Genomic DNA, 25,897 nt, shown 5'->3' on the forward strand with positions numbered 1-25,897 from the left:
TTTGTGAGCAAGAAGCTGGAAAGTGTGATAAATGATCGACCTGTGGGTCCACCTCTCCTCATCTGCCTCGTGTCTGCCATGTCTGTAACTGACATGGCTTCAAACCGACTTTGAAGGAACAAGGACGTTACATTTGCCTAATTCACCTTTTCTGCATTTCCCTGTCTTCACATCATTTTCTAGCCTCTCCTGATGGGGTGGAACTAGGAGTAGAGAAAGGAGCAAGGAAAATAAAAAATAGGAGAAAAATAAGCGATTGGAATGAGGCCCAGCTTCTCCCCTGCATATCTTCCTGTGTTTCTCCCCCATTTTGTTCTTTACCCAAAGCCAGACAGAGCAGATTAATTGGTCCGATAACACCACAGCCAAAGGCATCCTTTAACCAAGGCTGTTTGCCAGGCACTAAGATTACACTGCAAAGTGGAAATAAGCCGGTGCAGCAACAAGCACTGTAGACGCAATTAGTCTCAAGAAGCCATCTTATCCAGTTCAAACAGAAATTCAATTTGCGCCACAATACCTCGTAATCACCGTAATTAGTCCTTGGCTGTCACCACCACTAATAGTTTGGGCCGAAGGTGGTGTGACACTCCCGCCAGTAGGTGTTGTTCCCGCTGCCATCCGTTTCGCCGTTTGGATGCTCTTTCTCATCCGGCGAAAAACGTCCAAGCTGTTGCGGAGGCGACGAAGCTAACGAGTCGGAGCCAACATTTTTTTGGACCTTCGTCGACGTCCGTGGACTTCTGCCTGCTGCTGCAGCTGCCACAGCTGTTCCAAATCTGCTGTGAGCTCTGTGATACTTTCCACTGGAATGAAATCGGAACAACAAAGGCACACTTCCATCAAATTCCTCCGTGATGAGGAGTGTGTTCTCATAGCGGACGCCAAATAATCCTACGCTGGGGAAACCGAACGTGAAGACAAACGACGAGAAGGAAAATTCTAACGCAAATGTGCAGGGACATTTTTGATTTTTTAGGACGAACGCAATGTTTTGTGATGCAAGAATTTTCACAATTACAGAGGAAGTGAGAGGGAGGGATGTGATAAACAGCCACGCCTTATGGGCGCTATTTGTGTTGTCCACTAACTTTCTGACTTTAGTCATAGACGTCAGGAAAGGATATTGCAACATGCAGGGGCCAAGCCTGTTCCTACCACCTAAAACAGGGCTGCCCAATCCTTATCATGGAGACCTACCGTCCTGTAGGTTTTCATTTCAACCCTAATTTGAAAGAAGGGACAGCTGCTGAAGGGAGAGAGTGAGAGAGGTATGAGTGGAGTGAGGAGAGGGAGGCGAAGGAGAGAAGACCACGGGCTCATTCCAATCGCTTATTTTTCTTTCTTTTCTTGCTTTTTCTCCTCCTTGCTCCACCCGTCGGGAGAAAATAGGACAAAATATTAGCAAAAGACAAGGGAAATGGAGAACATGAATTAGGCAAATGGAATATCCTTGCTCCTTCAAATGTCTGTTCGAAGCCACGTTAGTTACAGACGTGGCAGACGGGGAGAGGTCGATCCACAGGTCGATTATTTTTGCCTCAGGCTTTCTGGAAAAATACTACTGTTCTGATGTTTCCTTGTTCAAAGGAAAGATCGGGAGTTTCGAACTTATACGTCCTGTAAGGAACATTCAGTGGGTTGGAATGTCCTTAATGATGGCGAACCTCAACCGATTTCTGGGTCAGGAAAAAGCAAGGAAAAGAAGAAAGAGGGGAAAATAAGTGATTTGATTGAGCCCTAGTTGCTGAATGAGTTGTGCTTTATTAGGGTTGGAGTGTAGATCTCCTGGAACAGAGTTGGGCAGCCCTGACATAAAATTCTGTCCAGCATTCAATCGGATAAAACAAATTCTTGATTTTTGCAGATTTGCATCCGGAGGGGTTAGAAATAGGTCTGGCTCTGCCGTCAATACCCTTAAGCAGTGCGCTAGTTATTCAGGCATTCCTGCTTCATTAAAAGGGCTGTAATGCAAATCAAGCAGCAAGAGCCCCAGAAAAACTATATGTTGGCGTGCCTGTAAATTGACTGCAGTCGAAAAACAGACCATAATATTGTCTCCTCGGCGTGCGAGGGAATTACTGAGGTGGATAACGGTGTGCCCTTTTGGTTACAGAAGCAGGCTGACTGCTCGAAGGTTGCCCGTTACAACGGAGCCTTGAGAGAAGCAGTTAACCCGACTCGCTTTCCTAAAATATTCAGCTGCATAAATAGAGCACGATAAAAAAAAACACAAGAAATAAATAAATAAAAGGAGTCACCTTGGGTAAGGGCTTCTGCAGAGCCTGTGCGGAATTACTTCTTAAAAACTGTGTGTGTGTGTGTGTGTGTGTGTGTGTGTGTGTGTGTGTGTGTGACAGTGTGACAGTGAGTAATAGGATGCTGTTTTTCACCCATAGGTCTCCAACAATGGCTGGGGGACTGTTCGCCATGGACAGGAAGTACTTCAACGACCTGGGGCAGTACGACAACGGGATGGACATCTGGGGAGGGGAGAACCTGGAGATCTCCTTCAGGGTAAATGGAGCCCATCTCCGGATGCTTGTTTGACCGCCCGGATCTCGCCAATCCAGTCAGAAGAACTCCAGCGTCGAGTTTTGGTCTGCTGAAATGAGATTTTATTAAAAGAAGTATGCGAGCGAAGACTGATGTGCTACTTTTGAATAGGAACATTCCCCTTCCTGCGATTTGCTTCGGGTTCGCTCATGTTGACGTGTTTGGAATCGGTCATTATTTCTTTTCCCTCCTTGGTTTATGTTCTTGGCTTGAAAGGCTTTCCGGGCCCCTTTGAGGCTGTTCTTTCCCTAATATCTGTAACGGTCTAGTGCGATCCAGCAGACAGCACGTCACAAGGGCGTGAAGAACTATCTGGCCGTTTTAGTTGGATGAACTTTTCTTTTGAGGGGCATGACCAGTCGCCGAAACCAGACCTGACCTACACTCCAAGACCATTTAATTGTACAATGCTCATCTACGTTGTTGTACGTATGTATTGTTTGAAATGGTGTGATGTGGACAATTTTTATAGAATAACTTTAGACAAAGCTCTTGTTAGTTGGGTTACCTGATGTTGGCTTGGTTATGGGTGTTTGGCTTCGGACTGGGGTGAGTGAGCATGAGGATGGAAGGGAACCGCACGCAGACCGTAAGAGGTTCCGTTCTGGTCTGGCTCTCCTCCTCAGATCTGGATGTGTGGCGGCCAGCTCCTGATCATCCCGTGCTCGCGGGTCGGACACATTTTCCGGAAAAGACGACCCTATGGTTCACCGGGAGGACAGGACACCATGGCCCATAACTCCCTGCGCCTGGCCCATGTGTGGATGGACGAGTACAAGGTAAGGAGAATGGACTGGCATAGGCTGACACCCTCAATAGTTACTAAACGAGGATAGGTAGTCACCAGACCTGGAATGTTATCATATAGGTGGCACTGGAACAGGAGCTTCCTGCCCTGTGTTGACTTACTCTTTAAAAAAGCGTCTATTATTTATATTCTGTTATCACTATCCTGAAGATATTCGATCTGATATTGGGTGATGATGTCTGGGAGTTAGTAGCCCATGTTCACTCTATACTGTTCAAGGCTTGTGTTGGAGAGCACTAGAGAGATGGCTTGTGTTTTGCTTGGAAGCATCACCCACTGAGGTGCCTATTGTGTTGTAGCCCTGCATTAGAGGGGCCTACATATTTGTTCTGTGTATAACGAGTTTAAAATGAGAAAAGTAGGGCTCACAGTATTAAGGGTGACCAACAACACAACACAACTGAAATTGGAGCTGGTCAAAAATGAAAGGCTATTCCTGTGCAGACTCAAGGCTAACTGAAAACAAATGATAAACAAATCCGATTGTCTGGGAGAGAAAGTACGGCAGCCCGCTTAAGACGTATACACAAACTAAAGCAGTGTCCAGTCCGGACACTGCAGGACCAAGGGCATCTACGCGCTGTTTATTTGCACGCGTATGCCCTTGTTTATCCGCATGCTTACCAGATGGTGAGCTCCGTGTAATTAAACCTGAAAGGCTTGTTCTCAATTGTCGAGTCCCAAAGTGTTCCCTCACATGTCTGCCCGTCGATGAATATTCATGAGCGAGGCGTGGCTGACGATAGGACATCAATCACTAGCGTAGCGACGCGGGCGACTGGAACCTGCTAGAACGAGGACACGCAGAGGACTGCAGCAATGCGCGAAGGCTGGGAAATTGGCATCTGGCTGGTGTGCGGAACATCTGTGTTTATGGCTAGCGCTACAGGTAGCACCGCAGCGCGCGACGATTCCTCCATAATCTCTGCCCATTAAGCTCTGAGAGCGTCTGTTATCCTGTAGAAGGGCCGATGCATCTTTAATGCAATGGAACGATTATAAGGGTTAACAGTTGTAAGGCTGTCTTGACAGGGAACTAATGTCTCCCCAATTCCTTTACCTTTAAAAGTTAACCGTATTTAGTAACACTTTTAACCTGAGCGCTCGACTGTGAGCGCGTAATTGCTGCGTTCCAGCGTCGTAATAAGCCCAGGCTTTGTACCCCCCCCAGTAGACGACGAGAACTCTTTTGTGTCTTTTTTTAAAAAAGGTCTTTACGCAGATTACAGCCGAAATTGGACTAATGCTTTTACGAGCGTCTGTAAGCCTTAGTGAAGTGGGGCTTTGACGTGGTGGGGTAAACCACCCCCCCTCTTCCCCCTCCCCTTCATTGAAGGATTTAATTTAATGTTGGGATTGTCTCGCCTTAGTCTGGATAGGGGAGTCGCTGAACGGATGTGGGTAAATTCTTAACTCTTTGAAGAGTAGGTTTTTTGGAATGTTTTTTTGATATTTATTTACTTTTATATATATATATATATATACACACACATCAATTCTCAGTTTGTGTACTCGCACTCCATTGCTTTCAGTTACCGGTAGTGACTGTTATATCAACATAAGAATGTTCAGTTAAGAAAAGGGAAACTGGTTTTGTACGAGTGTTCAGGACTCTGCAGTGCTCCCATTGTAGGTAGCTCCTGAAAATGAACGTGCACACTGGAAAAATAATTTTCCACTTCCACTGATTGGGGGGCCTTACTGTATTTTCAACTTTGGAGCACCCTTTCTGCTTGGGAAAACATGTTTGTGTAGAGCCCTGGTGTCGATCCAGAACACTAGTGGGTAGCTTAGAGTTTGCGGATGAGGAGAGAAGCCATTTTTCCTGCACCAAGTTGGCAGTCTGGGGTGGGGCTCAGGAAATGGTCATGCAAATGGTCAATTCAAGGGTGAAGGCAATTTATCCCTTATTTGTACAGGTAGTCTCAATGAGATCAATATCTCTTTTGCAGGAGAGACCTTTTTAACAAATTAAACGCATATTTTAAACTGTACTCAACTTGACTACCATAGCTTTTCAGACTACAGGACCATCCCTTCTCGAGTGGTCAGCTGTAAACCCACCATAATGGCCGTCTAGTTCCTCAGGTCTGGTGGAGCTCGGAAACGCGGGTCCGAGAGACGGGAGTGTGGGTGCTAGCTACGCGGCTCGACGCCCCCGCACTTATATAACCAGAGTGTCATCTTCCCTGATATATCTGGCCTGATAGGAGGAGAGAAAGAACTACTGCCTCTCTTTTCCGAAGCGAACCTCTAATTTGATCTCGGGAGTATTCTTCGCTCTCCTTTTCACCCATTGTACTCTCCGGCAGCGTCTTGGGGAGCGAGCAAACGAGGAGCTCGACAAAAGGCTTGTGGGGTCCAGGGACTTTTTCGTCAGAGAGCTACTTTTGTTCTTAAAGGATTCAAAACCCAACTCCCAACCCAACTCTGTAACTTTATAATGTAAAAGTTTTGCAGTTTTAGGGCTTACAGGCAAGGTTGGGAATGTTCTTGAAGGAATTGGCATTCTGTTATGTCCTGTCAGCATTGGACAGGGGGCATCGACTCTGACCCTCAAATCCAAATCCAAATCCAGCCCTGGTTTCCTTTTTCTCCCTGGTAATTAGTGCTACTGATTAGCCATACTGTGTTTGCACCCCCCAGGTAAATTGAGGGTGGAAAACCAGCAGTTCTCAGCCCTTGAGGACCGTGACTTGCTGATCCTGCGTTGCGGTATTACAATTTAAAAAAATAAAATAATAATAATAATTCCGATGATCACATAGGCCCTGGTCCTTATCTTTGTTGTGCAGGTAGCAGTTGAAATTGTACTTCCCTCTAGGGTCTTTCAGCGCACTTATCCCTGGTTATGGGTATGCACTTTGCACTTTGTTGTACATCGCTCTGGATAAGAGCGTCTGCCAAATGCCATTAATGTAATGTAATGTAATCCTTGGCCTAGGACCTTGGAAATTTTGTTCACATTTCATTCGAGTGAAAGAAGAACTGAGTCACTTTATTTGACTTTATATCTCTGTGACGATTTATTTCTTTTTATTTTAGTCCTCCAGGAGAAGGGGGTGTTTGGGTGAACAGGCCCCGGCCTAGATTGACAGGTAGCACAATGTAGTGTAACCTGTGCTGGGGTCAGAGGTGAGGGGTAGCAGCAGGTGGGTGAGAGACTGCAGGGGAAAGCCACGGACGAGTGCAGAAAGACCGGATGTGGCACGGCCCTGTCCTTCACAACGATGCGCGCCATGTGTCACTTTGTATAAAAAAATAAATAAAAGCTGATTGAGGGCAAGACATTAGCCCTGTTTCTAGGTCTCCACCACGGCTGCTGTATGACTCACAGCGGAGAAGGAAATTGCTCTGTCTCCAGGGAAACGGTGGGTCGGAGAGCCAGGCGATGGAGTGGGGGAGGGGCGAGAGAAAGGGGGGGAGGCGGGGGCAGGAGATGTGTCGGTGCACACAGAGGGGATGGGAGCACCTGAGCAGTGTTGATGTAAATGCGCCGTGTTCCAAACACCAAGTTAGCTCACCGTGTTCCGAACAGTGCAACTTTCATGAGGAATTACTTCGAGATCATCTTTTTTTGTGTGTGTAAAGTATAATTCCTTCCGTTTTCATAAAAACTTGTTACGAGTCACATACGTGATCCATTTCAGCATAGGCCTACAGTGACATGGTAATAGTGCTCCACTGTGACATTGTGGTGGGGAAGCTGTTGCTAATGAGACACTATGAACTGAACAGGCTTATATGGTGGTGTTCGGACCATTGTGAGCTAACACGGTCTTCCAAACGCAGGGACGTTGTGCAGTTATTTGTCATTTTCTCTATAATTATTGGTCCAGTTCACATCAATCAAAGTGTTTTAGTGTCTGAGATAGTCAATAAGCAACCATAATCATAAACCACATTCCTCAGGAGAAAAACTACCATTGAAAGGACGTTAATTCTGGTGGAAGCGGCCGCTTCCCTGTGTTACTTGCATAGCAACACAAGGGATAATGAGGACAAGAGGGAACCAGCAGTGATGGAAAGGTCCAGGGGTCAGAAAGTAAAAGTCCTGCTATGTGTTTCTTCCACCCATGAACCCAGCCAGCTGATTAATTCCATCTCCTGGCTGATACAGTGGTGCTAATTAGCAAATCCAGGTGATTGTCACAAAATACTGGGGAGGACTTTTACTTTCTGAATCTAGATTTTTCACCTGTGACAACCAGCAGTGGAACCTCAGAGTCCTGCTTTTTGCAGACGTTTCCCTGCCAGCAGTGGAACCTCAGAGTCCTGCTTTTTGCAGACGTTTCCCTGCTTTTCTCTCCATCCAGGAGCAGTACTTCGCCCTCCGGCCGGAGCTCAGGACGCGGAGCTACGGCGACATTAGCGAGCGGCTAGCCGTGCGCAAGCAGCTGCAGTGCCACTCCTTCCGCTGGTACCTGGACAACATCTACCCCGAGATGCAGGTGTCCGCCCCGCACAACAAGCCCCAGCAGCCGGTCTTCGTCAACAAGGGTCTGAGGAGGCCCAAAGTACTGCAGCGGGGAAGGGTAAGACCCCCACACCGCCCCTTTCTCCCTCCCCTCCACCGCCCCGCCTGACCCGTAAGCTGGCTCTACCGCCCTCGTATTGACCCGACTGACCCGAATGAGCAGCTTCGCAATGTTCACTGCAGTACCTTCCTTTTTCCAGCTGCCCAATAAAAGTGATTCACCAGAGTGCCTCGAATGGTGTATGCTCTTGTACAGTAACATGTTTTGCGAGTTGAGGAATTGCTGAGATTATAATTGTTTTTAAACATCGGCTCTCTGAACAGAGTGGTCGTTCATTGTCATTAATCCCTGTCACAGCGAGTAGCAGTCGTTTTGTGATTAAATTCTGCCAGAAACACCAGAACATTGGCTTGTCCCTTAATATTTGTGGCTTCATACTTCATATTTCAGAGCTTTGTCTGACTACCCAATTTTGAGTCCCTGCACAAATTTCACACTGTGCAATTACATTAGACATCCTACAGAATCATGTTTTTGTTTTTTTAATGGATTCTCAATTTTAATATAAAGTTGCTGTAGTGACATCACACCTCCTAGATTTGTATAGTTTCGAATTGTTAGTAGAATGTTATCCAGATTAATCACTTGCATTTGTCTTGGTATATTGCATACCAACTTTTCATATCTGTCGCAAGTTGCGGGTATTATTTACAGTCCTTCAAACATACAATGAATTCAGAATTAACGAGCACGTGGCAATGAAATCCAGAACATATTTGCGACGCTATTATTCCCACGAGCTAAATTTGGTAATAAGCTTTCCAAAGCAGCTGCTTGTCTAAAGGCCATTGTTTTCCGTCTGGGATTTAATTCCATAAAGCTCCCACATGTTCGCTTTGATCCGGCTGACCTGGGATCAGTCTGGCCCAGGGCCATTTTGGAAGAACAGCTGTTTGGTCTTCTGTCTTAGGACGCATGCGCAGGTTTTTTCCAAGCCGTTTCATTACGTCCTTAATATGCGAGAGGAGGAAATGAGATCGACAGCAGATGGCACTGTGGTGATGAAAAACCGCTTCTCGTCTTGCGTGCGCCTTTGAGGGAAAAGTTGGAAGAGCTTTTGAAAAGTTCCCCCAGGCGAATAAAAAGCTCCCTCGAATAAATAAATAGCAGTAAATAAATTGCAATACACCGGTTTATCGGTTCCGTACTGCACTGCATTTGACGGTATTTCATTATTCTAAACCCACAGAAGCTTGTGCACAGCCAATAAACTATGACGGATGATGTGACTTATTCGCAAGCGCTAGCATTTCTTATTGTCACTGTTTCTCAGCGGTCGCGGCGGTTTTATCGTTTTGGTTCTCGTGAGGGTCTTTCTGTATTATCGCACGCACGTTATTAACATTCTGATAGAAAGACTAGGGTTTATTGAAAACAATGAAAAATGGTTCAGTAGCTGCTATCAGCTGAATACTCAATGAAGAGACTGAAAAGTTTGCCTCGCCAGAAATGCTCACTGCTGTTTAATCAACTAATACTGATGAATAGTTGACTTGGTAATAATTTGTAGCATCTTTTAAATCAAGGGCCCCATACTTCACCAGTTTTTCATATAGAATTTAATCACTGGTGATTAATTTAAGATTTAATCAATGATAGAATGTACTAGGTATATTCGTGCCGATTTGTATTCTCTGTAGCGAGTTCTCCGGTGAACCGACAGAACTGTATTAATCTTGTTTGATGCTGAATTCGTAAACTCCTTTGACTCAACACTGGCCAGGTTTTTAACATTGCACAAATCGGTATCAACTGAAAATATTTGTCACAGGTATGTGTTGCACATTAGCACAAACATTGAACAAATCCAAAAGGAAACCATAGCAAAATTTGAAGTTTATTCAAGACAAGCAAATTTTTATCAGCGATGTCTTTAACCTGCCATCTCTCTGTTTTTTTCTTCGTATTTCTTATCTTCACAGGTATGTTTTGACTAGGACCTGGGAGGTTAGTGGTTGAAGCCTCAGTGTAGCCACAATAAGATCAGTGCACCTATTGGGCGTTTAAGGCCATTAACCCCATACTGCCCCAGGGGTATGGAGCCCCTGCTTATTCAAATCTGTAACCCACTTTGGATAAAATTGTGAGTTAAATAACAATAATCTAATATTTCAAGAGAAGGACTAGTAATTTTTGTGTTGTATTTTTATTAATCTTAAGCAAATTAGTTCTTCACTGTTGATGAAGAGAAGTTGGTTGTTCAATGGGGCCTAGAAGAGTTCAGTGAGTAACTGATTAAGCTTAATTGAGGCAGCTGTCTCAGATTTGTTGAAGCACAAGATTGTTTTGTTTTTGGAAATTGTTTTGAAACATTTGCAAGTGACAACAAGGTGTTCCCCATCATGACCTCACGGTGCCCATAATGACAGTGTTGCCTGGAGATCTCTTTGAAGTTTCATTGGCTGTAGATTTTAAGAAAATGTATTGTTTGGTTTTCATTGCCCTTTACAAGTTCTGGGTCATTCATTGTGGCTCACACATCGAAAGCTTCATGGTGGTATGTCCAGTACCATCTCACAATTTGTGATTGTGTATCATACTGGCAAATACTGAGAATGCTCTGACAGATTTCCACAAATCACAACTGATGCCAATGGAGGCCAGTAGATATGAAAGTGTATAGACGAATATAACTTCTGAACAGTAACAATGAGTTGTCTATATACCTTCAGTATGTGGGCTTTTATTAAACATTTATGTGAGTGTTCTCAGGAAATACTTTTAAATGAGGGTTTAAAGTAAATTAAGATCAGTATTTAGTGTTACGTGATTAAATAAGTGTCAATAAATTACAATTAGCCTAAATGAGGAATTACTCTGGAATAAAAAAACAACAACAACAACCACATCCCAGAACCAGTTTAGTATACCCTGGCTGGGACTGTGATGAATATGGGAGCCAATCAGGATAAGATTGTGATGAATGTATGTCCAATCAGGATGGGATTTTGATGATCGTGTGAGCCACTCATGTTGAAAGTGTGATGAATGTGCGAGCGACTCAGAATGGGATTGTGATGTGCGTGTGAGCCAATCAAATTGGAGTTGTAATGAACGTGTGAGTCAAACAGGCTGGGATTGTTAATCAGCAAATCTGCATTCATTCAGGCATTCAGGGACAGTATATTTACTGTTTCTGTGTGCCTCTGTGTCGGTCTAAAATTGTGGAGTACAGAGCATATGAAGAAAAGATTGTGTCTTTGTCCCAAACATTATGGAGGGCACTGTATACAAACGCACTATTTTATCAGTGTGTTATGAAGTGTAGGTTTGGAGGGGCGGCCTGTAGCGTAGTGGTTAAGGTAAATGACTGGGACATGCAAGGTCGGTGGTTCTAATCCCGGTGTAGCCACAATAAGATCCGCACAGCCATTGGGCCCTTGAGCAAGGTCCTTAACCCTGTATTGCTCCAGGGGAGGTTTGTCTCCTGCTTAGTCTAATCAACTGTACGTCGCTCTGGATAAGAGCGTCTGCCAAATGCCAACAATGTAATTTGATGTAATGAGATGTGGAGTTGTTACATTCAGGTTTGAGTTAGCTTTATCTTATAAATATTTTTCATTATTTTGACCTGTATTATCTCAGCCCACAGTAGGGATACTACTGCTTGCCTACCAGTGACTCACCAGTGAGCTGTGGGGAGAGCTGGCAAGCCACAGAGGTGCTTTCCTTAAACTGATATTGGGGGTTGATATGGGAGGGAGCAGAGTGTCGTCACTGATCACGAAATGGAAGAGGGTTCACGTAGTGGCGGTGTTTTCCTGCACTGGCACCACTCTGTCTCTGTCTGTTCGCCTTCCAGCCAAACCGGCTGCTCGCTTTGACCGAGAAGTTAATTGAACGCCGCTCCAGATTTTAGCTTCCCGCAGCAGGTGCCTAGCCTGACCCGTTTAGCACGGGTACCTGCTGTTGAGTGCAGTTCAAGTTGTCATCTTGTTCTGGGCAGGCGTTAGCATTCAGTTTTGGCGGCGTGTTCAGTGGGTCTGGTTGCAGCTAGCGGAACGGGCAAACGGCCCTGCAGTACATAGCGTTGGCTTCGGCCTTGTTGTGGAAGGGAGGTGTTGCTTAACTGTCTGCATGCAGGGTTAAGCTGCAGTGAGCCTGCTTGGCCTGTAGGTGTCACTTTAGCGACGTTGCTGCAGTTACGCCGTGTTGACAGGTGATTCCTTCTGGGCTCACAGAAAGATGCTTTACACAGTAACAGAAGAAGAGAAAAATGGAAATGGCAGCCCTGAGCCCCCAGTAGCACATGGGGTAAAAAAACTAAAACAACCAACCCTTCAAACAGTGGCTAGAAAAAACTGCCCATCCTCCACTGGCCTCCATAGGTTGAGTGAGCAAGTCTACACGGAGGACGTGACCTGACCCGACTCCCTCTCTCTGCTCTTCCAGCTCCGCAACCTGCAGGTGAACAAGTGTCTGGTGGCCCAGGGGCGCCCCAGTCAGAAGGGCGGGGTCGTGGTGGTGAAGGGCTGCGACCTGAACGACCCCGAGCAGGTACCCCACCCCCACGCTCCCTCACCGCCTTCCCACAGCTCCCCACAGACACTCTCCCCACCCCCACGCTCCCTCACTGCCTTCCCACAGCTCCCCACAGACAGTGAACCTCCCCACCCCCACGCTCCCTCACCGCCTTCCCACAGCTCCCCACACACACTCTCCCCACCCCCACGCTCCCTCACCGCCTTCCCACAGCTCCCCACACACACTCTCCCCACCCCCACGCTCCCTCACCGCCTTCCCACAGCTCCCCACACACACTCTCCCCACCCCCACGCTCCCTCACTGCCTTCCCACAGCTCCCCGCTGAATCTCCCCATTCCTGGTCCTGGAGAGCCGCAGGGTGTCCTCCTTGTTACTCAGCACTTCTTAATACACTCAACAATTATAGTATATAAACTGTTTTAATAGGTTTTGTGAATGTATTAGTTGAAAAACCCAGCACACCCTGCGGCTCTCCAGGACCAGGAGTGAGGACCACTGCTCTGGAGGGCCGTTTCAGGATTTTGTGCCAACTTCTGGTCTGAATTATTTAATTGACTCAATCATATCTAATTGACATGTGTACCAGCTACAGCTGCATTCTGCAAGTGTATCCGAATGATTTTAGTGTGCTGAAGTACAAGCTTGAACCAGGGTAATTTATAGAGCTGTCAGCAAATTAAAAACAATTAGTTGGAACAAAAACCAGTACACAGACTTGCCCTTGAGTTGTGCACCCCTGCTCTGGAGTAATTGGCGGGGACCTAGGTCTCAGTCAGTACCGCTTCGAATAGGTTTGTGTAAAAAAAGCATTCTGGGGTTTCATACGGGGGAAAGCTGCTGACATGCTGTTTCAGCGGTAAGAGTGCGCTGGCGTTTGATGAATTAAGAGGCAGGCAGGGACAGCCACAAAAGTGGCACCTCAGAGGAGCAGGCCAGTGCCAGTGTGCAGCCAGGCTTGGCTGTTCATTCCCTCCGTTTCTCTCTCTCTGCCTCTCATTTTTTACCTTGACCCTTTTATCAAATTTAAATTCAAATCAATTTGTATAATGAGGCAGCCTGTAGCCTAGTGGCTAACGTACATGACTGGGACCCTTAAGCAAGGCCCTTAACCCTGCGTTGCTCCAGGGGGGATTGTCCCCGGATTATTCTAATCATCTGTACTGTAAGTCGCTTTGGATAAAAGCGTCCGCTAAATCAGGGGTTCCCAAACTGTGGGTCGGGACCCCATGTTGGGTGGCTCGATTTCAGGATGTGGTCACCTAAAAAAAAAATTTAAATAAAAAAAAGAAAATAAAGTAAAATAATACAAAAAAGTTAAAATAAAATGTAATTTTTGTCACTTTAAGATATGTGAATGTAGGCCACTGCATGTTTAACGTTACAACAACCCAACTATAATAAAGCAATGAGGCAGGAGAGGTTGTGGTAAATTTCCAGGATATTTGGCTAAAGGGTGTTGTTAGGCACAAGATGTGTGTGGGTGGGGTGTTGGGGTCATGTAAGTTTGTTTGGGGTCACATCAGAAAAATATTGCACTAAATAACAAATTATATGAATTAAAACTAGAAGAAAATTGTTTCACGTTTTGTTCTCTGCTCTGTGGTCTACGCCCTTCCCGCTCTCTCCCTGTCTCAGGAGTGGGCATACGACGAGGAGCACGAGCTGATCCTGGCTGGGCTGCTGTGTTTGGACATGTCCGAGATCCGCTCCACCGACCCGCCCCGCCTTATGAAGTGCCATGGATCAGGGGGGTCGCAGCAGTGGACCCTGGGGGTGAGACTGCCACAATAATAATAATAATAAGGGCGGCATGTAGCGTAGTGGTTAAGGTAAAAGACTGGGACACATAAGGTTGGTGGTTCTAATCCCGGTGTAGCCACAATAAGATCCGCACAGCTGTTGGGCCCTTGAGCAAGGCCCTTAACCCTGCATTGCTCCAGGGGAGGATTGTCTCCTGCTTAGTCTATGTCGCTCTGGATAAGAGCATCTGCCAAATGCCAATAATGTAATGTAGTAATAATAATAATAATAATAATACATTTATCGAGTGCTTTTCAAGGTACTCAAAGATGCTTTCCATAAAAAGACATAGCGACACAATGATTAAAATACAAGTAAATGGCAAAAAAAAAAAAGATAAAAAATATGTAACCCAAGACATTTTAAAAAGGTGAGTTTTGAAAATGGACAGAGCGGAAGAGTCATAGAGAGGGTGGGAGGAGACAGAAAAAGGAGAAGGCTCATCACCCCAGGTCCAGGGCTTGGCCCTGCAGGGGGCGCAGTAGATTGGCATCGGCTGAGAAGAGGTTGCGGGAGGCAGTGTGGTGGTGGAGAAGGTGTAGAAATGATGAAAATGGCAGCATTCACAAGGTTACACCCAGGGCATATTGAGCGTATGTTCCCCGTACCGAGCGCCGTTTTGTAAATTGGGCAGGAAATTGTATTGTCACATCATATTTTTGTCTGGTCTGGGGCCGCTAATAGCACTGGAACTGGAACTGGAGTTATATTCCATCGGTGGCGCAATGTGTTGATAGCGTCCCGGCACATTTAAAGGGACTGTTCACCCATAAAATGAAATTTATGCGTGTTTCCATTTACCCAGAGTAGCATCTGTCCATCTGGATAGTTTCAGTGATATCTTTCAAAATATTTGATAATAGTTCCACCTGGTAAAGCAGACCAGACCCCCCCCTTTGTCCTCAAACAGTCAAAAATGTACATTTGAAAAATTCAGTGGTAACAGGGCAGTCTTTTTCCAAATAATCCTGTGGTTCAGCTCTAACATCCACAGAATTTATTTTCTGCAAGTTCTCAACAAAATAGTTTTCGTATATCGGAGTGCACCAACAGTGTAGTAGGCAGGTGAACTGGTATGAAACTCAGTGCTGATGACTGGACATGGTAGAATGACATGTTTGGCAGTTATAACATGTCAATATAACTTGACACTTGTCAATATAACATTTTTTTGCAGCTAACTTTAGTGAAGCACATAGCAGCTTTAAAATTCATGGTTGGGATATAACGGGATATAACAGTTGGGTGAACTTCCCCTTTAAGAAAAAGCAGCAGCCATGTTGGAAGCTGCTTGTTTTCATCCTGGTGACGTTTCCTCCATCCTCTCACTCTCCCCCCCCCCCCCCCCCCCCCATTTCTTTTCCCATTTCAGAAAAGTAACCGCCTATATCAAGTCTCCGTTGGGCAGTGTTTGGCAGTTATGGACCCGCTCAGCCCCAAAGGCTACGTCGCCATGGCGATATGCGACGGATCGCAGTCTCAACAATGGCAGCTGGAGGACTGATCCTGCCAAGAGGATGGAGGGGGTTGGGTGGGGTGGTGGGGGCTGTATCATTAATAAACCCTCATCCCTGGCTTTGGCCCCTGCCCCCACCGCCTGCCCCTGCTCCCCTGCCAGCGTTACTGCACTGTTCCCACAAAGGCAGAGGAAAGCGGGCTTTCTTTCTGGTCAGGGAGACGCAGCTTTCAACAACGGACAAAACTAGTCAACCAGTCAACTACTCTACCGGCCGGTACACGGCCCAGTTAACAGGTAGGATCTAGCTGCAGGCTTAGCCATAGCTGAAACTGTTATCGTGTGCTATTGGTCAGTTTGATTTCATTTCTTTTTTCCCGGAAATGTATTTTCCTTTTATGGTTTTTAGAAACTATTCTCGAATCTTGTACTGCGGTTATGAATCGTTTTATTGCAAAGTGTTATTTATAATCGTTGTTTTAACCCTTTCTTGATTTTTTTCAAATTTATTTGCACAGTAAGGGTATCTTTTCACTATTTTGGCATAGAGTTCCAAAATAAGTTTACGGAAGAGTACCACAGAAGAAGACCGTAGAAGACCCTATTTTTAAGACAATACAAAATCTAAATAGTATTATTCTAATTGTTATAATCTACATAAGCGATGACAAAGAAGTGTTTTGTGAAAAGGCAAAGCATTTTTGAAATCTGCACAAGAATGCTCCATTATGCAGTTGTCCTAAGAAGAGAAAAATATTGATCACTGGAATATACTTGCTTTTCAAAATCCATGGCTTTTCACTGCAGTTAGAACATGGAGTGGTTAGGCCTCTCACTGCAGTTAGAACATGGAGTGGTTAGGCCTTTCACTGCATTTAGAACATGGAGTGGTTAGGCTTTCCATTGCATTTAGAATATGGTGTGGTTAGGCTTTTCACTGCAGTTAGAACATGGAGTGGTTAGGCCTTTCACTGCAGTTAGAACATGGAGTGGTTAGGCCTTTCACTGCAGTTAGAACATGGAGTGGCTAGGCCTTTCACTGCAGTTAGAACATGGAGTGGTTTGATTGTTCTTCAGTGCGGTTTGTTGATTGACAGTTTCTTTGAGGTGAGGTTGTGTGGAAACTCGTGGGGAGCTGTAGGGTGCAGCTGCAGCCCTGACTGAGGGACTGAACGCAGTGGAGTACCAGCAGTGTGCAGTGAAGCTGCCTCGGGCCAGGCCCATCGACGGTGCAGAAACGGCGAAAATGTTTGTGCAACCTTCGGGCACAAGTGTCTGCTTAATGTGAATGTAAACAGGTTTTAAAATTTTGAATATGCAGTGTTTTCTTTTGTAAATTATGCAACCAAATAAAGAGGTTTTAATTCCAAAGTGTCAACATTATTTTTTTACTTATAAGGGGATATAGATACTGGATACTTGGGCTAATTGGTTTAATTGGGCGAATGAGAGGATAACAACACCACCATCTTTCCTTGTCTATAGGAATCACATCCCTTTTTATACAGAGCCCCCCCGCCCCCCTTTCAGTATCTAGTCTTGATTCTAGGATTTTGATTGCCTTTGGAGCCCAGTGAGTTGTGCCAATGACAGTCAAGGAAGCTATAATGGAGGCTGAGAAATATTATTATTAATAATAATACAATTTAAAAAAGACAGCAAACCAAAATAAGCATTATCTTGGCATTTGCCTTATTCATTAAGAAGAAAGAGAGCACTGGTGTTTGGGATCATTGCCTTGTGGAATGAAGCATCATCCAATGAGTTTGGAGGCATTTGATTGTACTTGAGCAAATAAGATGCTTCTGTAGACTTCAGAATTCATTCTGCTGCTGCTATCAGCAGTGACATCATCAACGAAGGCAAGTGATTGAGCGCCTGTGGTAGCTATACATGCCCAAACTATAACACCCCCACATTTCACAGATGAGGGGGTTTTTTGGGCAGTTCCTTTTAACCTCCACACATTGCTCTTGCCATCCCTCTGATACAAATTAAACTTGGTCTCATCTGTCCACAAGACCTTTTTCCAGAGCTCAGCAGGCTTTTTTAGGTATTATGTAGCGAAATGTAACCTGGCCATCTTGTTTTTGCTTAATTATGGTGAGAATTATTTGGTCGTCAACTGCAGAGGTCTTTCTTGGCTTACCAGCCTCTTTGTAAATACTGACCTCAGCAGCGCTCTCTTTCTTTTTAATGATGTTTTACTTTGACACTAATTGACAGTTTACTTTGGAAAGCCTATTGTTTAGGCTATGTCAGTTTTTTCCTTATTTCTCAGCCTCATAATGGGCTTCCCTGACTGTCATTGGCACAACTCTGGGCTTCATGTTGAGAAACACCAAATGCAACTAAAAGCCTAGAATCCAGACTAGATACTGAAAGCTTTCATATACCTGCACTTTGGAAGTAATTTTAATACACCTTTACACCTGACTATTCACAAGCAGTTGAGAAGCCATCTGTCCAATTACTTTTGGTCCCCTAAAAGGGGGAGGGGATTCCTACACACAACCCAATATTGATGTAAATACCCTAAAATACTCTTTAACCTCACATTTATATAATCCAATGGACTACAGAGCCAAAAGAACAAATTGTACCAACTGTCCAAATATATATGGATTGCATTGTACATGTTGATCGTATATTATGATTGTAAGCATTAGACTACTGGTGGCACCAGTGACTACTGGTGCTTAGAATGCTGCCAGGGGGCATTCAGGGGTTTCTGGTCAATCGCAAGAAAATAGACTAAGCAACTCCTAAAGCAGTACAAAGACCACCACCCACCAGTGTAAAGCCAGTAGGAAACCTCTACAAAAGCCTTTAGCGCACAAAAAAATGTAAAAACCGTTGGTTCAAAACAGATGAAAGACTAAAAGGCAGAAGCAGCCATTATTAGGGAGATTAAAAGGGTGGTCAGACTTTCTCCTGCAAATTACCAAAGGGGAGGGGGTTTACAGTCCATTAGACACTCAGTCACCAGTCATGCGTTTGTTGAGGCGTTCCTGGTTTGGTCTGGCTGCACTGGGAAAATCCAGATTAGAGCGCACTTGTTTTAATATGAAGGCCACGTGTTCGGATTCCTAAGGCTACAGTAAGGTATTAAAATCTGCTGCAATGGTGGAATTGGACACCAGTTCATGGTCAGTCCAGAAGTGTTTTTTTCCCCCATTCATTTCTGTGGTGGTATTGTAACTCTTATTGGTGTTATAACACTAAAATAATGGAAAGACAACCACACAGTTTAAGATGTAAAATATTTTATTTTTTTGTAAATGCTCCTAAGTCTCATTCCACAAACTCCAATAACCATAACACTCTTCCGAATTCAAAAAGGCTTCATTTGTAAAGATATTACTATACAGAACAGAAGGAAATGACAAATACTGGTAAGATGTTGGAATATTGTACAAGAGGAGAAAAATATCCAGAAAACAAATTTCATTACAACTATTCATCGAGGAAAAATATACAGTTGATTTTTCTGAAAGTTAAAAAATACATCATGCCATATATATTACAAGCTCAAGACTGTGAATAAATCAACAATTGTACAGTCCTCTAATTGTGCACACAAATGAAACTTCATTTCAAACTAACTGGCTTGCAAAGTGTCAGTACCAGATTTCTAGATTTAAGTGAAAAAAAGAAAAGAAAAACAGACTTGTACTCTTTTTGTTGACCAGCCAAAAGGAAGTCTTAAATAATGTAAACAAACCAATCAAAAAAAGAATTCTCATTTTGAATTTTCATTTTTGGAAAAAAAAATCATTTCACTTTTTTCATTTAAACTGAATTCATTTTCTAGGGTCCTGCAACTTGCAAGTAAAAGGCAAATGGTATCTTTCAGAACACCTGGTTAAACTATAGCCTCTGAAGTCTCCATGGCATGAGCATTTAGGAAGGACTATTTGTGCCTACTTCAGATTAAGGAGCCGGCAGATTCTGCCTGGGTGCTTCAAAGAACATAAATTCACAGTTATTCACTAGTTTTAAGGTCAAACTCGAGGTGCAGAGTCGGCGACCTGTGCAGCATTTAAACACTGACAACTGAACAGTTCAGTTGACTTTCCACAAGTGGAACAGCCATACTATTCAAGTTCACCTAGACATTTCAAGCAAATGTTTGTTGTGAACAGACTGCTGGCAAAGGCTTATGATTGAATACACCTCTAGATAAGTATAAGGATATATTTGTCCAATTTGAGCATCTCATGATTATCCAGTTGCACAAATCAGGAAAAAAACCAAACCAGTATAACAAAAATAGGGTTAGAAAATCACTTTTTCTTCAAGTGGTCAGAAAACATTTTACATCACAAGAATGATACTGTATTCTAAACAAAATGAAAATACTCCCTTTTCACTTTACACATTCTGTACATATTTATAAAGAATACATAATCTTAGAATGACAAAAACATCCTTAAATTAATCTTTTAAGAAATAAAACAATCCAAACAGCTGCAAAATTAAGGTAGCATTTGGTCAATAATTTCTATATTCTTTAGATTTCTTTTTCAAAAAATATGTACACTTTGTACAAAGCAACGGTTTCCGTTCAAGCTGCCAACCACAGCAGCAGTTCGGCCTGTTTTCATAATTTTTAAAAATATCTTCATTCACAATAAATACAAAAATGTTTCTCTTATTTTACAGAAATTAAAAAAGGAAAAAAATAAACTGACTCACGGAATCAAGTATTGAAACTTTTTTTTTTTTTTAGTGCAAGTTAATTTCCCTTAGTTTCATCCCTAAGGAACTCATAAGTACATTCCTTGTTCAGTGGTGTCTACAGTTCTGTATTTATATATAGAATATTTTCATTTCTTTAAACTAGAGGGCCTGCCCCTTAAGTGAAATTAGGTGGTGGCCAGCACTGAACACCACACCTTATCCGCTGGTGAATTCTGCAACAACCCCCCTCCTCCCCCCCAAAAAAAAAAAAAACTTCCCACCAGCCACCCCACCTCCGTCGCTAACCCATATGACGTGCGCCTGTATAGTTTGGAAGGGGGGGGGACAACTCCCCAAAAAACAAAAACTTGACAGGAAAATGGTCAATTTTTGTCAACCTCACCCTTAAACCCGGTAAGGGCTCTACCGTTGTGCCTTTTACCGCAACCTCATATCACGGTTACCAAGTTGACCTATAGGGTGGGGGCAGGGATAGTTCTAGTTTAGAAACACTTCTTTCACAGGATGGAAAACAGGCCAGTTATAAAAATGAAAAAAAAAAATGAAAGGAATGCTGTTTTTTTTCTTTAGTTCATCCATTTTCGGCAGTTGACTGCCCCGCAATGACATGGGATCTTATGCTGGTCGTCCTCGAGGTCAAACTTGTAGTCGTAGCACATCTGAGGAAAAAACAAAAAACAAAAACGTTCAATCTATTTTTTGCGGAGCATGAAAGCACAATTTTTTGGATTTGAGAAATATTTATATAAAAAATATATAACAGATTTAGAAGAATCATGTTTCATAATTGCTGCAGGTGCACTGGACCAATAAAACATATAAAATGAATCTTTAAAAAAAATTATAGTTGTCACCGTTGACTACTATGAGGACAATTATCAAAATTCTTTGAGATGTATAGTTGGCATAATCACAGTTTATTCTGTAAAAGCAAACTTCCAGCAAAGCTTTGATTTTACATATCTTTATGAAGTATTTGTAATAACTTTTTTAATGATATGGGGAGTAATAACCAACCTCCTCTCCTTTCTGAATCCTTCGATTTGAGCTAATGATGATTTTATGGCCTCTTTCAAATGTTATCACTTCAGCTACACAGTTTGGTGCACAAGAATGGTTGATGTACCTAAAAAAAAAGAAACATTGGAACACTATCAACACCATATGAGGACTTAAATACGGTGTACTTGTCTAAAATTGTATACTGTACCTTCTTTTTTTCCAAGATATTTTTTAGGCCTTTTTCAGCTTTATTGGACAGTATATAGTATAGAGAGACAGGAAGAATGGGAGCGAGAGAGAGGGGAAGACATGCGACAAATGTCGGACGGTCGGATTCGAACCGCCGACGTCGCGGCTCGCAATGTGCATGCGGTCAGTGCTCTACAGACCGAGACACCCCATATATGCACGTTTTGTCACAGTGTAATTAATATGAACCAGATTTTTATGGATAAAATAGTTGCACGGGTGTACAACCCAAAAAAGAGTTGCCTGATTTGGGTTTTCTAATTATTTGTCCAGGTTCGGTTTTTGGTTCCAACTGGACAAAATAAATGTCTGGTCTGAATAACTGACTGACATTTGACCTCTAGTTTGTAATGTAATCCATGTTCGGTCACCAGTCTTACGTTTTTTTTCTTGCTTAAACCCCGCCCCCCCCCCCCCCCCAAAAAAAATAAAATAAAAATCTGCAATCAAGCTTCAAGCTGTCCTATGCTATGCCCTATGTGCACAATGTCGAGTTTTCAGAAATTGTAATCTGGCAATCCTAACCGAAACTCCAAGTTCAGCCTTGCCCCGCAACGGAGAGCTGTGCTCTTCCTTTTCAGTGAATTACAAAAACGTGTGCACAGGCAACACAGGTTGAGCACAGAGTGGCTCGTGTTTACTGAATGCAGCAGATCCTACTGTACCTCGCTGGGCCGCCCGTGATGGTTGCGTCAATGACGTGTTCGCTGTCGATCCGGAACATGTACACCCCACGGTTCTAGAGCAGTGCACAAATCAATGTCAGTCACTCTGTACAAGATAACACGTACATTAGAGGTACAATAGGTAACTCCTAATGGTCGAGAGAGGAATTTCAACAACAAACACCCTCAAACCACAACACTTATCCTTACCACAGTCTATGAATATAACGCATAATATAAAGCGTTATTATACAGTTTCATGTTCTCATGCACCGTTTTGGAAAGCTGACAGTGACAAACGTGACAGAGCCTGCCGTCTAGTAAAAGCTAAAGCGATGCCAGTTTGTTATTGGTTGCAACAAGCAAATTAGCTATTAGTTAGCTTGCTGAATTTACAAACATATTTTCAACCATTGAGCTTGAATTATTGTACAGCTGTACAATGTTTTGGTACAGAGTGACGCCCCGTCAATTGTATATTTTGAAACTGGAATTTAAGGACTATAAACACAGGCAGAGGGTGAGTCAACTTGCCAGTGAGCCTTTTACAATGATAGGAAGGGATTTACAGTGGTCTTGTAACAATGTATTGTACCTTTAATATTGTGCACGCACGCACGTACGCACTCTTTTATAACTTCAGACCTGTACTGGACATTTTAGTCAGAAATAGGTTATTACTATAAGAAATGATTATAAGAATTATGTCCTATACTATATGCAACAGGTTGGAAATTACTTGAAATAGCCAATTTAGTGGAAATGTTATGGGAAGGCAGGCAGCCAGCTCGTTTATGGATGGTCCGACATGCCTGTTTGTCACCTCACCTGAGACTGGTACATCTTCTCCTTCCTGTCCGCGACTTCATTACGGATTACGGTTCCGATGTACTCGATGATCATGGTGTATTTCTCTATGTCCTTAGCAGCATACAGTCCCAAACCCTGCAATACATACATGATGTTAGCACAGAGTACTAAGATAAGTGAAAATAATTTCCAAAACAGCTAATATGTGTTTGTGTGTGTACATACATGCACACACTTCTTACTATGAATTTCTCCTCCATAAATAAAGTGCTGTCTCAATGAAGCCTGGTTATTACACTAGTTGCTCTATGCCAGGGATCACAAACTCTGACCCTCAGAACTCTCTGGGGAAGGAAATGGATACTAATTTAGAGGTCCTCACTCCTGGTCCTGGAGAACCGCAAAGGTGTGCTGGTTTTTGTTTTTGCCTCGATGTCAGCAACCAATTCTAACCCAAGAAACATGGGTGAGGTGAGTTAACTGTGTAATTAACTACTTTAATTGATTAAGTGCTAACAACAAAAGTCAGCACACCCTGTGGCTCATCAGGACCAGAAGTGAGGACCACTGGTGCATATAGTGTAATGAGTAGGGGGCACATATAGAACAAAATAAAAAAACTAAAATATTGAACAAATGTGACCTGCTATCAAAATCTCGTATTTTGAGTTTTAGAAACCATTCGAAAGAGAAGAATGTAAACTTTCTAACAATACCAAGGTTATTGCTCTAGTCCAGATATTAAGGGAGTTGTGTCCCATTTTATTTTCAGTGCTGCCAAACCATTTTCAGGAAAACGGCTTCAAAGTTGTCTTTCGCTGAATGGGAGGCTGGGAGACTACCGACACTGGGCTAATGAAACTCCAGGGCTATAACTTGTCATCTTATATATACACAATAAACCCTTTAAAAGTATATTTTTACTCTGAACATTTACTACTGATATTAAGACATACAGACCATTAAAGCCACGAAAGCAGCTGATGTGGTTGTTTGTGACTGGTGAACGGTGACAAACTGGCTAGCCTCCAAACAATGCACAACTCCGGTGTTACTTCCACTTTGACATCTTGCATTTAAAAGCTTAAAAACTGTATTTATACTCTGAATTTGGCAACAAGCAGATTATTACATAGTTGCAGATTATTCAGTCAATGTTCTACAAAATGAAGATGAAAGCGTAAAACAGCCAAAAAACATAAACATCCGATTTATGTGAAATTGGCCATCGCGACTTACGACCAATTATGATACAATGGGTCAACACAGGGTGAAGTCAGGTAATTTGAGACAATTTCAGTTTCTGAGTTTGCTTATAATAATAGGCTTATTAAGACAGGTGGTGAGGGCAGACTCAGAAAAAGCATTTACAACGAAGTGCCCCAAATGAAGAAGGGGTCACAAATGTCTAGAGATGCTGTAGTCCCACCTGACTGAAAGCCTCCCATCTCCATCCCCGGCCCTACAGCCATTTGGTGCCGCAGAGCAGAGAATTACCAGAGCGGGTGCCCTGAGGTCGCCTCTCTCCATACAGCCGGTAGATTGAGCCCTTTTTAAATATTTGTCAAAGAGAAGTGTATGTACTGGGAATGCTCTCAAGTGTTCACACTGCTGCTCAAATATGTGACACTGTGCAATTAAACTTCTTCAAAGTTCAAGTTGAAAGAAGAATAAAAAAACAATCCAGGGTGACTCTTTGACAGCATACTTTCTTCTTTTAGAGTACCTTTTTTAATCCTTTATTTAACCGGGCGAGGTCCATTGAGAACATGTTTCCCTAGTCAAGGACACTCTGGGAGAAATGCCAGAACAGTTGAAAGTGGGGAGAGTGAGAGAGAACAAGAGTAAAGCCCCTGGTGCAGGTTTTTGGGTTCAGGGTCTTACTCAAGGGCCAAACTGTCATTTAGGGACCTGACTTCATTCCTCCAGATGAAAGTCAGTATCCCTGGGTGCCCACCAGGGGCTTGAAACAGAAATTTGACTGTTACCAGGACATAGTCAATGCCAGTTTAAGACCCGTTTATAGTTAGGTGATGTATAGAGAGCAGCCTGTAGCCTAGTGGCTAAGGTACATGACAGGATCTTATGCACGACTGCACAGCTGAGCAAGGCCCATAACCCCACATTGCTCCAGGGGGGATTGGCCTATGCTTAGTCTAATAAACTGTAAGTTGCTCTGGATAAAACAGTCAGCTAACTAATTAGTCTTATTAGGGGTCCAAGCTGGAACCCTATTGTTTTTTATTTGTAATTTTTTTATTTATTTGATACTGAGTATTTTGGGCCATTTTTTCTATCTGTAACATCTGTACAACACGCGTGAATCCTACATCTGATCCTCATCAAACTTGGCACACACATGTAGTCCATGATTCTGTGGAGACATGCCAACTTTTGGGCCACACAGCCAATAGGTGGCGCTATAAAAAGCAAATAAATGCCTATAGCTCGTCAACCATTTGACCCATAAGGTCAATGTTCTTGCTAACCTGGATGCCAGAGCGGGCCAGGTACACGTTGCTCTTCCATTCGGCCTTCATCTTGCGGTACTGAGAGGATTTGCAGTGGACAAACTGCTTGCTGTAGGGGGTGCTGATCTCCCCTGCCACTGAGCTTTGGAAGGACTTGGAGGAACTGATGCTGGTCAGGGTATGAGGCCTACAGGAAGAACACAGCAAAGGTTCACAACCAAAGAACAACACATTTGAAGACATAGGCAGGGGGGAGGGGGCTGGGCTACAAAGCAGCAGGAAAAGATATATTTTGAGATAGAAAGGACATGTGGGAGGCACTGAAGCTCTTAAAAGTGCTCCCAGAATGAACA

General features: G+C 43.5%; 2 protein-coding genes across 9 annotated transcripts in view; one reads left to right on the plus strand and one right to left on the minus strand.

The window, feature by feature from the left end:
- galnt11 (UDP-N-acetyl-alpha-D-galactosamine:polypeptide N-acetylgalactosaminyltransferase 11 (GalNAc-T11)) overlaps positions 1 to 17,014 on the plus strand; it is a 40,286-nt gene extending 23,272 nt beyond the window's left edge. The window contains exons 7-12 of the mRNA XM_061238313.1: positions 2,400 to 2,517; positions 3,183 to 3,335; positions 7,681 to 7,899; positions 12,295 to 12,399; positions 14,023 to 14,160; positions 15,560 to 17,014. Coding sequence (XP_061094297.1) covers positions 2,400 to 2,517; positions 3,183 to 3,335; positions 7,681 to 7,899; positions 12,295 to 12,399; positions 14,023 to 14,160; positions 15,560 to 15,691 — 865 coding nt within the window. The 3' untranslated portion in view covers positions 15,692 to 17,014. The remainder of the gene's footprint in view (positions 1 to 2,399; positions 2,518 to 3,182; positions 3,336 to 7,680; positions 7,900 to 12,294; positions 12,400 to 14,022; positions 14,161 to 15,559) is intronic.
- A 3,570-nt stretch (positions 17,015 to 20,584) lies between these two features.
- The window catches only part of LOC133127441 (histone-lysine N-methyltransferase 2C-like), an 81,216-nt gene continuing 75,903 nt past the window's right edge, over positions 20,585 to 25,897 (minus strand). For all 8 annotated transcript variants that reach the window (XM_061240352.1, XM_061240354.1, XM_061240348.1 and 5 more), the window contains 5 exons: positions 25,563 to 25,731; positions 23,092 to 23,208; positions 22,264 to 22,337; positions 21,365 to 21,473; positions 20,585 to 21,006 (listed from right to left, as the gene is read on the minus strand). In XM_061240352.1, coding sequence (XP_061096336.1) covers positions 20,914 to 21,006; positions 21,365 to 21,473; positions 22,264 to 22,337; positions 23,092 to 23,208; positions 25,563 to 25,731 — 562 coding nt within the window. In that variant the 3' untranslated portion in view covers positions 20,585 to 20,913. The remainder of the gene's footprint in view (positions 21,007 to 21,364; positions 21,474 to 22,263; positions 22,338 to 23,091; positions 23,209 to 25,562; positions 25,732 to 25,897) is intronic.

The sequence above is a fragment of the Conger conger genome, chromosome 4, assembly GCF_963514075.1.
Source record: "Conger conger chromosome 4, fConCon1.1, whole genome shotgun sequence".
NCBI lineage: Eukaryota > Metazoa > Chordata > Actinopteri > Anguilliformes > Congridae > Conger > Conger conger.